The following is an 11,944-nucleotide window of genomic DNA, read 5'->3' on the forward strand; positions in this document are numbered from 1 at the left end:
AGGATGGGGCGACAAAATGCACTCACATTTATTTTAGTTTTTTTTTTTTTAATCAAGGCTTTGTGAAGGTTTAATCTAGCCACCAGCCTGGATGAACACAGAGAGCTCACATGACCACAAAGAACCACGATGTGAAACTTTTGTTTTTTGCAGCTGATAATTTTACTTTATGAAACATAGATAAGGAGATGGTTATACCAGTGATTTTTTTTTACGATAATATTTTGTTGCAGTAATGTTGATTTATGTTAGCGTACAAAAACAATATAATAATTCCTTAATAATAAGGATGTCAGCAAACACAACAACAGTAATGACAAGAAGAAGAAACAGAAGATGATGATTATGTGAAACATTTGATTATTGCGTACAACTATTTGAGTTCCACTGTAATAAATCAATCATTAAACAAACAAGGCCTCTTGTCTCAATAGGCCCCAACTGATAAATGCTTATTCAATAATACTGAGAGAAAAAAGGAGAGTTAACCCCAAAAAGTTGGAAATTAAAAACATTCACAAGAAATACTTTGGACAACCAATCATAATGCCACCAGAGGGCGATACTGACTCTTCTTAGTTATAGTTTGCATCACGGCATACGTTTTGATTTAACTCCCCTTAATTGCTAAATATTAAGATTTTCAATATATCAACCTTTAAGCATGTCTTACACTCTGTATATTAGTCTAAAATATATTCTATATTCTGAAAATATACAGGCCAAGACTGTACACACTCTCTCTTTCTCTCCATATATATATATATATATATATATATATATATATATATATATATATATATATATATATATATATATATATATCAGCAGAGGACAGCCGTTGTGATCGATGTGGCCATCCCAGATGAAGGAAAAAATAACACAAGAAACCAGAAAATTACCAAGGGCTTAACTTAAGATATTGACCAAATACTTATTTTCCACCATAACTTACCAATAAATCATACAATGTGATTTCCCTGTTTTTTCCCCCCTCACTTTGTCTCTCATATTTGAAGTGTACCTATGATGAAAATTACAGAACCCTCTCATCTTTCTAAGTCGGAGAACTTACACAATCAGTGGCTGACTAAATACTTTTGTGCCCCACTGTATATTGCATGCATTTCCATATATCTTAAATTTACTTTTTGAAAATAACAACCTTTAAGTATATATTACACTGTATGTAATAATCTATATTTTCATCCATCATTTATTTCTATAATCTACTTTATATAAAAATACACTTGTATTATTAATAACACCAAAGGAAATATTATTCAAAACAACAAAAATAAAATTCTAATAACTTTATTAGAATATTCTTTGCAACATACAAATATAATCACATAACATATGATTATGTGGATATTATGAACAATCGCCGGGGGTTTTATGCAAAACAAAACACATACATATATCAATATGGATAAAGATTTCAGAAATATTTTGAATTTGGAGCATAGGGACAGTTTTAATAGCTTCGGAGCATACAGTAGAAAAGTAAAGTTCTGCTTCTTTTGGATATAATAACCCAGATTTGTTTATAATTTCTTTGTTTTCATGATGTAAAGTACTTTGAACTGCCTTGCTGCTGAAATGTGCTATACAAATAAATTTGACTTATTTTTAGGAAAACTAGATTGAAAACAGTCTGAAGTGTCAGGTAGTTCAGGAGGAGGTTTTGAGGCACCGGAGAATTTATTTCTTTGTTTGTTTGTTTTTTGGTTAACACTATTCCTAAGTAATTAACTGTTTTTTTTGTCTGTATATTGCAGATTTAAGACAGCTCACACTGCTTTGTTCGCATTTGTTCACATTTAGGTAAAGACCAGAGGCATTAGAAAATACTACTACTACTACTACTACTACAAATGATAATATAACGTTTCTCATCCAATAAAAACTACGTCCGGAACAACGTCATCGAGTTTTGACCACGTGACCAGAAAGGTTTGTTGACCGCGCATACCCGCGTTAACCCGCCCAGCAGCTGTTCGAAACAAAAAAAGGAAACTAAGCGACGCTACAAATAAATGCATATTGCGTTTAATAGACTAGAAAACGACAACACAAGTGGCTAGGCTCGGAAGGTATAACGCCATTGGAAAAATCGATAAAATAACCATTCAGACATCATACAGCGCTCACATCCGGTGTGTCCCGGACACATAATCGAGTGCACCCGGCCCAACGCGGGAAACGCTGTTGTGTTGGTTCACTAGTTTCCTCCGAGGAGCAACCGCCGCGCCGGCAGCCATCAGATCTACGCGTTTGTCCTCCAACAGGCTGTCCACATGTTCGTTTCCTTCGCCGTGGTTAGCTGGCCTCGGACCCCACGGACTCTGCCCACGACCCCTTGCTCTCGCTGAGGCGTCCCCGGGTCGACTGAAGGAAGCGGCCGGAGCAGCAGTCGCTCGTTGCCCGCGTTGCTCCCCAACGCCCGTCCCTGTAGCCGTTAGCTCCGACACAAAGAGTGCAGCCCTCTGCCCGGCCACGTCTCCGTGGGCTTTTACCGGGACGATGGATACGTTTCAGAAGGTGGAGAAAATCGGAGAAGGGACGTACGGAGTGGTTTACAAGGCGAAGAACAAAGTGACCGGAGAAACGGTCGCTCTGAAGAAAATCCGGCTGGACACGTAAGTCCAGATTGTCGGTGTTGTGGTTGGTGATGTGCCGGTAGGGAGGCAGGCAACTCCTGACACAGCCTCATATTGGATGAAATGTTTGGACCTAGTGGTTTTTTTCCATATGTTAACTTCATACAAGGAAAAAAAAACTACACAGTTTCAGACTATATACAGTAAAAAAAAAAGAAGTAAGAAACATTCAGTACATCACAATAGCAAAGTGCAAATCAAGTAATGTATAGATTTTAAGAATATTTGTCGCACAGTATATGGTATTTTTCAAGTCATAGATATAACAATTACGACAGCTAATAATAATAATTAAAAAAGCTTGCCAGAAAGTATTATGTAAGACTAATCAAACTGACCGGAGCTACAAAAGGTAATGAGTTCTGCATTGCATATTGATGAAAAGTTAAGTGGAAGGAAAAACTGTGGGGCTAGAAGGGGTGCACAAGCAGCAGCGATGGCTGGGGAGATAAGTTAAGTAAAAAACATTGTTACGATTACTGCCTGTGGGTTTTCAAACTGAATATTTTCCAAACGGACATATTTGTATTTTCTCGTAAAAAAAAGAGTAAAGGTGTAGGGCTGCATCCGAAAACATATTTTGGGTAAAGACCCTTTGGCCAGAGATGAAGTGCATCAGCAGTCGTCATAAGTTCTGTCCGAATAGTGCGGTGAGTAATGAAGGAGGTGGGAAAAGGATCCTTTATGCTTCCTATCGTAGCTCCTTTTGCATAGGAACCTCACGAGGTCTCCTGTCAACGCTAAGGAGCTCTAAGGAATCCCACAATCCTTTGCGTGACAGCTCAACTCACAGAAAATAATAAAAACGACCGGAGAGAAGAGAGCGTTCACTTGTAAACAGCGCCATTGAACCTTTGACATATTTCATGGCTTGTTGCTGATCCATGTGGACAAGGGACCTTTCACAATTTCCGCCTTTGTTGTCTGCAACCAGTAAGATCCATAGATGGTGTAACGGCAATGTTTTAAATCAAAGAAGGCAATAAAATCGCCAGCTGTGATGTGAAAAGATATAATGTAGATGTTAACCACAAAAATGAAGCTGATTATTTATGTTGTGCACATAGTTTATTTAGCATATAATGTGTATACACCATTTTCTGTTAAAAATGAAATAAAAACAAAAATAAATGAAAACAAAATCACCGCCAGTATGTCAGCTGTGTTCAGGCAGACAACAGCAAGCGAGGAGAACGGTTAGAAGTGGAAAGCCTGGATAAGTTTATGTGTTGGTTTGTGTAATGGAGAGCTTCAGCCGTTCGCTGCGTTTATTTAACTTGCGTGTTTTGTAGTTGATTTTGGGAATGCTGAAGGCCCGGATTTGACTCGCATCATTCAAACGTACGTTTCTGTCGCGTAATGACGTCAGAGTTAAAGGCTGTCTGAAATCGGTCTAAACCCCTTTCCTCCCCACGATAAGAGATCTTACTGTTGACCCCGTGAAAGGTCAACGAACAGGAGCTAGGAAAAGGAGCCTAGGAGCCGTCTTTAAGCAGGTCAACATCATATTACTCTATACTCCATAGTAGTACTGGACGATAAATCGATTATATCCATTAATATGAATTTGTAACTCCTGAAGATTTAATTTTGGAAAACCGAGATTTTTTTTTTTCTCCAATTACCTCTCCTGGCCTTCCATGAAACGTTGGACTGTATCCGTCCCTAAAGTGGAAATTGTTTTGGTAATGGCATCCAGTCTTTAGGAAAATATACTGTCAAAATACTCCAAAGACTTTTTTTACCCCAAGACCAGGCACTTTAATTCAGGCATTTACTTATTTTTGAAGTTGGTGTGAGGTTGTACAAGCGAAGCCCGTTCTTAGACGTGTAATACAACTAGCAGCAAATATTTTGTGTTATACACTGCCATCTTGTTTTATAAGCGCGTTTTAACGTAATAAGTTACACTCTGAATTTGGATCAACTCCCAGATGGAATTATTCAAATAAAAGTAGGTTTTTAAAATAGGTTCAGCAATTAGCGTTTATCAAACAAAAGAGAAGAATGTCGATTAATCTGATTCTGTAAAAAACAAATTAAAATTTTATTTTTCACCCATATCGCCCAGCCCTACTCCATAGAGCTCTCGAGAAAACTCGGGTCACTCAAAGCTCTTTGTCTGGCGTCTCATTAGGAGAAGTTGGAGCGGTTTGACAGAAAGCTTTTCCACCAGAACCTTTTAAAACCTCAGAGTATCGTGATACCAGCCCATGCCTAGTCCTGTCTAATGCATCATGTGTCCGCTCAGTGGTCCACTTAGCTACTGCTGTTTCAGAGATCTGACCGGGGTTCCTAGACATTCAGGAAAACTATGGGATTCTCTGTCAGGTGAGTGTGGGTCTTGTTAAAAAGAGCTGCATATACAATAAGTGAGAGAGAAAAACACACGGATGCTGAACCGAGCGTCTTCTCAGGCTCTGTTTCTTCTGTGTGCCTTGCTGTGGTACCTTTCAAACCCTCGAGGACATAAAGACTAATGTGAAGTGGTTATGCTCTAAGTGAGCGGTGAGCGACTGAAGAGTCTGGGCTCAGGCTAACTCTGCCCTGCGTTGTGTTCAGGGAAACCGAGGGCGTTCCCAGCACAGCCATCCGAGAAATTTCTCTCCTCAAAGAACTCAGCCATCCAAACATCGTCAAGTGAGTGGAGAACGTTCTTTATCAGGAGACGCGTGTCGGTCGCGCTGTTTGTCTTAACCAGCCTGTTTGTGACGCTCCCCTCAGGCTGCGGGACGTCATCCACACAGAGAACAAACTTTATCTCGTTTTCGAGTTCCTTCACCAGGATCTGAAGAAGTTCATGGACTCCTCCTCGGTCACGGGCATCCCGCTGCCTTTGGTTAAGGTACCCATCGCTCCATGTGTGTCACAATACTCTCCCAGTGGTGTAAATCAATCTGCTGTGTGTCTAATAATTGTATTTCTCACTCTTCTTTTAGAGTTATCTCTTCCAGCTGCTGCAAGGCCTGGCCTTCTGCCACTCTCACAGAGTTCTCCATCGAGACCTGAAGCCCCAGAACCTCCTTATCAACGCCCAGGGAGAGATCAAGCTGGCGGACTTTGGCCTGGCGAGGGCCTTCGGAGTACCTGTGCGCACTTACACACATGAGGTGAGATGGTGGCGCAGTCTTTAAGGAAATTATCTCTTATTCTTTACCCCACACCTGGCTGTGAAGGGGGGGGGGGTGTTCAGGTATCCCGATAAGGTGACGGCAGAGTAGATTAAGGCAAGGCAAATTTATTTGTATAGCACATTTCAGTACAGAGACAGTGCAAAGTGCTTTAAATTATTAAAATACAGGAAAAAAGCAAGTTGGAATAAAATGTAGAAACAAAATGGAACATGGAAAAATAGAAACTAAAAGCAAACATTAAAAACAGTTCGACTACAAAGCTGAACTAATGATGTTTCAGTAAAACAGTTTAACTAGAACAGTGGAAGGCAATCCTAAACAAATGTGTTTTTAATCTTGATTTAAAAGAACTTTAAATTAAGGATTTTTTTTTAAACATACCATGCAAACTGTTATTTTTCATGGCGGTCCACAGGCGTATTCAAAGCCAGAGACCCTCCCATTTACAGCTTCGTCAGCCCCGGTCAGAAACTCAGATCATCTACGTAATAAGCTGCCAGTTCATGCGGACACCAGCACCGTTTGGTGTGGACACTTATTGAGTGAAGAAGACTTAAAGTTAGTCATTCCCGATGTCCGATGATTGTTTTAAAATAAAGTCAAAGGAAGCGCAGTAATTCAAGAAGCTGTTTAGAAGGAAACCAGTTTCTCTGGCATGTTGAGGTATCTCTGCGGTTCGTTGGGGCTGCAGGCAAGAGCGAGACTTTTAGCGGATAACAGGAAGGCTGAACGGCGCCGTTGTTCAAATCGATCTCTTTAAGCTTTTAACCTCTGCCTGCTACGGAACGTGCTGGATTTGGAAATGTCTGCAACTTTCTGTAGATCAGAGTTGGGGTAAGGATAGCTTCTCTGAGGGGATGCTTATGAAGAGAACTGTTTTATAACCTGCTATCATACAAGGCTAAAGAGTTTCAAATATTATGAAATAATAGTAGAATCCTGTTTTTATTGCGACTTCTGTAATGTTACTTCTGCTCTAAATATAAATAATAATGAACACCCGAGACAGGAAAGCTACAAAATGTTTTTATACCTTCCCTATATCTTTTGATATATGGAAGAGAAATCAGAAAAAAGCGGTGCTGAACCTGGAGATCAGAACATTTCCATCAGGGCGTCTCTAATTATTATTTTCTCATGTTTTCCAGGTGGTTACGCTTTGGTACAGAGCACCTGAAATCCTCCTGGGCTGCAAGTACTACTCGACAGCTGTCGACATCTGGAGTCTGGGCTGCATCTTTGCTGAAATGGTAATGCGAGCGGTCCGGCCGGGTCTCTTCGCGAGAACCGCTGAGCCAGCCAAGAGAGCCGCATAACCAGCAGGACGGCCGCTCTCTGCCCGCAGGTCACCAGGAGGGCGCTATTCCCCGGGGACTCGGAGATAGACCAGCTGTTCCGAATCTTCCGTACCCTGGGAACGCCGGACGAGGTGGTGTGGCCCGGAGTCACGTCGATGCCCGACTACAAGCCGTCCTTCCCTAAGTGGGCCCGGCAGGATTTAGCCAAGGTGGTGCCTCTTCTCGACGAGGACGGCAGGGAGCTGCTGGCGGTGAGGACATTTTAGATTTAATTCATTTAAGAAGTTGCGTAAAGAGAGATTCTGATATGTGATTCTTTATTTATTTCTTTATTTTATTTTATTTTTAGGAAATGCTGAATTATGACCCAAACAAGAGGATCTCTGCCAAAAATGCACTCGTACACCGGTTCTTCCGGGACGTCTCCATGCCGGTTCCTCATCTGAGACTGTGATCGGTGCTGAGACGGGAGCGACCTGGACACTACAGGAGCCGAAACGCTTCCTCGGCCTCTGAAGGCGGCCTCAAAGTAGCCGCGTGGAAGTTCGGCTGTTTCCAAGTGTTTAAATGTCCTTTTCTAATTTTATTGTGCATATTTATGTGCAGCTGTTTGATCTGTTGTTAATGATTCAAAGCGTTCTTCGATAGAGTTCAGGTCAGAGCAGTGACTGCTGTTGAACCTCCCGATTTAAATCCTCGAGTAGCTTTTGGATGTTCAAGTAGTTTGTTGGTTAGAGGCGAACTTAGTTGAGGAATTGGTGGGATTGTGCAAATAAAGCGATCTGTGTTCGTAGCGTGGAGGTGCAGCAGAAAACGGAGCCGGTGCTAAACCAACATCAGATTACGGCAGGTTTCCTCCAGGTTGAACTTTTCTTTTCTTGCAGTTCCATGCAAAAGATCTCGGAAGTGGTTTTAAAGCTGCACCGTTGTTTTGAAACTATGGTTCTGATTTACAGTAGTCCAATGGTATTTTTACAGAATTAAACTCGCCGTTGCATTGTTCATTAGAGTTAGTTCGAAGCTAATGCACAATTTTTATACATATTGTTTATATACAGTCAGAGAAAATAAAACTTCTTTAGATAACTGGTGGTCGTGTCGGAGAGATTGTCGAGTCCAGTTTTGGGGGGGACGGGGGGACGGGGGGGGTAAAACATAGTTTTTTACATTTACTTTAAGTTAAATAAACAAGACCTGAGCAGCTGACTGATGCTTGAAGGATATCAGAATAAAGGATTTTTAATTATTAAACTAGTTTGTACAATTTTATACAGATAATTCTACTTATTAGTGCCTTACAATAGTATTATTAACCCTGAAAACCTTTTAAACCGTGTCCCATTACATCACTGCAAACTTAAATGTAAATTTGTGGCATTTAACATAACAGACCAACAATATGTAGGATATAAATGTGATAGATAATACATGTTTTATCAAAAAAATGTTTTATTTTTTTTTGTGTGTGTGTATGGTAGTACATCTTTGTGCTCAGTCTCCTTTATTCTGGTATCACTAAATAAAATAGTTCCTAAATAAAATCTTTAGTAAATAAATGCAAGTACATCTCAAAAGTTAGAATATTGTATTGTAGTGTTTGGTCTTACAGTCACTGAAAACCTAAAATTCTTTGTCAGAAAATTTCAATATTACATAACGAGGATGCTCCTCAGTAGTGATAGTGTGATGAGGCCTCATGATGCATTGAACCGCTTCACCGAAGGTTTAATTTCACGAGGCTTCATCACAATCTTATACGGCAGGCTATGCATGTTTATCTGTCACTTTAGTGAAACGGCTTAAGCAGACAGGCAGTTTTTACTCAGAAATAAGTTTTTGAACAACTTTTGACTTTCAGCAAATTATTGTAAAAACACCAGTTTAAACTTTTTTTTTATTAATAAAATTAAATTCAAATATTTAACAATGCTGCTGCTGACTTTATCATTTCCTCCTGAAGGCTTTGCTTTAATATAGTAACAGTAATAATCATAACATTTATAATACAAATGTTCTATGTTATTATATATAAGTAATATGAAAATATTTGCGCAAGAAAACAAATGGACATCTCTCTGGTCTTCCCTCAATGAGCAAAAATATATAATTTGAGTAGTGAAAAAAGGAACCTGAAATAACAATGTTGTAAAAAACACAACTTTTTTTTGTTTTGTTTTTTACTGTTGCAATGCATCTTTTCACATGCAGTTTATCACTAAAGCAACAATAAAACTTCTTTGGACAAATGAAAAACATGATAAATGCAAAAGAAACAAAGACCTCGTTGATCCCACGTTCAGCCTATTTCTTATTATTATTTCTGCCCCAAATCAAAACGATTCACTCTGAACAGCAGTGTTAGTCTGTTAATCTAAATTATTATGGAGAAGTTCTGCAGACTTCGAGGATTTTGGTTTTAATTAGTTCCTCCTAATAAATCTTCCTCAGGAAAATAAGACGCCATGATCAAGTTGTTCAGTTTCCTCTGGAAAGTCAGACATTTATGATATTTTTAGGGGGTTTCTTCAAGCAAAACAGGACAAAAAGAAATCTTAGTTTTGTAATACACTGCCCATTATTGCATTTTATTTATTGTACTTCATTCTCAGCTTATTCACACTTTATTTTATCTATCTTTATTTATCTATTCTCTTTGATAATTTCCCTCCTTGATAGGTAAAACACAGTTATCTTGTGTGGAAGTACAGGCACCATTGTTGATACTATATTAGTTTAATGCTTTTACAGGATTTTAATGTATCCTCTTGTTGCAACTGTTTTCAAAACTATTCATATTGAGAAGTTATTTTGGAAATAAAGAGAAACATACTGACAAATGCTGTATTGTTCATTTCCACATGGGGGGCAACCACAAAACATTTGTGCTCAGGGCCCCTAAATGGCTAGCACCGCCCCTGATCTCCCCGAGGCGTGTGTGCAGCAGCAGGATCCCTGTTGGATCCACTAAAGCCAGCTGGGTCCGACCTCCGTTTTCCTGCGTAGTGAAGGACTGATCGGAGTTAGCATTCAACTCTGCTGCAGTTCAGGTTCTCTTTGAGCCTCCAGGAGTCAGGCAAACATCCCAGCAGTGATTATTTTCCTCCGCTTTTCCTCTCATCATGCGAAGCGCCTGCATCCACATTAATGCGACAAACTAAACTGTGGAGGGGTCCCGGTACTCTGAGGGCTGAAGCTCAGAGTAGCGGTGCAAGCATGCCCACTTAAAGCACTGCTTATTGGGAGAAATCAAGTCAAAGGTTCCCATATCTAGGTGAACTACTCCTCTTCCTAGCTGGCTCCATCCTCTATCATCTCATTCTCTTCAAACCTCCTCCTCTCACCTAAACTTTACAATCTCTTTCCAAACTATGAAAACTTGATCCAGATTCTATCCAGGCTATCAACATTTTATCCAAAACCTGAACTGACCGCAACTCTACAGCAAACTCCCATATTTTGACTGAAAACTGAGGCGCTCTCTACTGTCAAAACTCGCAGGCAATCTGAACCGCTCCCCGAAGCGGTCACGTGGTACGGCTGGGCGGCGAGGCTTCTGACGTCATCGTTTCCGGCTCCTCCCCTCGATACACGTTTTGCGGAAACGCCCCCTCCATCAATCAACACGCTGCAGGCCACTGAGCTATATAATACACTGGAGTGCTGATTTTGCCGAAAAACTGAAGTCACTGGCGGCCATCTTGCTCCTCCCTACTCTCACAGAATCCCATAGGATTTGGTTGCAACAACAAGCAGTTTTCTGACTGTGTGAAAATATTTCACAGGTAATTCTACAGTCAGTGGATGTACTAACACTATTAACTACTAGGAAATTAGGTGCTGAAATATTTTACATGTTATTCATATTAAATATATATATGTATATATAAGTATGTGTATATGTATATATGTATATATATGTATACACATATGTAAATATATGTTTTTGTACATTGTTATTTATATATTTATAAATGTTAAACATATATATTTAAATGAATAAAATGCAAAATATTTCAGCACATGACTTTCTCAGTACTTGATATTTTTAGAACAAAAGTAAATGGCCTTTTAAAAGTTTTAAGCCCCCCTGAACATGAAAAAAATCTTGTTATTCGATGCTGCAGTGCACATATTCCCTAGTTACTGGGGGGAAATAGGGAGTACCAATATGGCGGCCGGTGGCTTCAAAGCGACTGTTCTAACAGGAGGCTATTAGCACTCCAGTGTATAATATAGCTCAGTGGCTGCAGGCCTCGGCTCCTCCCATGAAATCTCTACTCCATACGTTTTCTAAGGGGTCCAGGTGAGGCCAGTTTTCTGGCCAATCAAGCACAGCAACACCAAGGTCACTGACGCAGTTTCCGGTACCTCTGGCGTTGTGGGCAGGTAACACCGAGTCCTGCTGGAAAATGTAGTCTCCATAAAGCTTGTCAGCAGAAGGAGAACTTCTGTAGAACCTCCTGGTTGATGCTGCGTTGACTTTGAATGTCAGAAAAACCCAGCGGACCAACATCCAGCAGATGACAGGGCACCCAAAAAAACAATCACCAAAGGTAGAAAAAAATAAACTGAACTTCAATCACCGTGGATTCTGAGCCTCACCACTCTTCCTCCAGACTCTGGGACCTCGATCTAAATAAAATGCAGAATTTACTTTTGTCTGAAAACAAGACTTTGAGCCTCTGAGGCTTGTAGCGCATCGTAGGATCTGTGTGTGGTGGCTCTAGACGCCTCGGGGAGATCAGGGGCGGTGACTCCTGCCTCAGTCCACTCCTTGTGAAGCGCCCCAAACGCTTGCATTGACTTCCTATCACACTGTCCTTCCACTAAACTTTCCATCAATATGCAT

At 40.2% G+C, this 11,944-nt stretch overlaps 1 protein-coding gene across 1 annotated transcript; it reads left to right on the plus strand.

The window, feature by feature from the left end:
• Positions 1-2,191: 2,191 nt before the first annotated feature.
• cdk2 (cyclin-dependent kinase 2) lies at positions 2,192-8,233 on the plus strand. The gene is made up of 7 exons (XM_012881148.3): positions 2,192-2,642; positions 5,226-5,303; positions 5,388-5,508; positions 5,603-5,773; positions 6,946-7,047; positions 7,143-7,346; positions 7,445-8,233. The coding sequence occupies exons 1-7, from the start codon at positions 2,527-2,529 to the stop codon at positions 7,547-7,549; spliced, it is 897 nt and encodes a 298-aa protein (XP_012736602.1). The 5' UTR covers positions 2,192-2,526; the 3' UTR covers positions 7,550-8,233.
• Positions 8,234-11,944: the final 3,711 nt, after the last annotated feature.

Source organism: Fundulus heteroclitus, chromosome 20 (genome assembly GCF_011125445.2).
Source record: "Fundulus heteroclitus isolate FHET01 chromosome 20, MU-UCD_Fhet_4.1, whole genome shotgun sequence".
Lineage (NCBI taxonomy): Eukaryota > Metazoa > Chordata > Actinopteri > Cyprinodontiformes > Fundulidae > Fundulus > Fundulus heteroclitus.

Excerpts from the sequence above, each read along its gene's own strand:
- cdk2 (XM_012881148.3), top strand. The coding sequence starts at position 2,527 with ATGGATACGTTTCAGAAGGTGGAGAAAATCGGAGAAGGGACGTACGGA. Across the intron at positions 2,643-5,225 it reads AAGAAAATCCGGCTGGACAC|GGAAACCGAGGGCGTTCCCA; the intron begins GTAAGTCCAGAT and ends CGTTGTGTTCAG. Across the intron at positions 5,509-5,602 it reads TCCCGCTGCCTTTGGTTAAG|AGTTATCTCTTCCAGCTGCT; the intron begins GTACCCATCGCT and ends CTCTTCTTTTAG.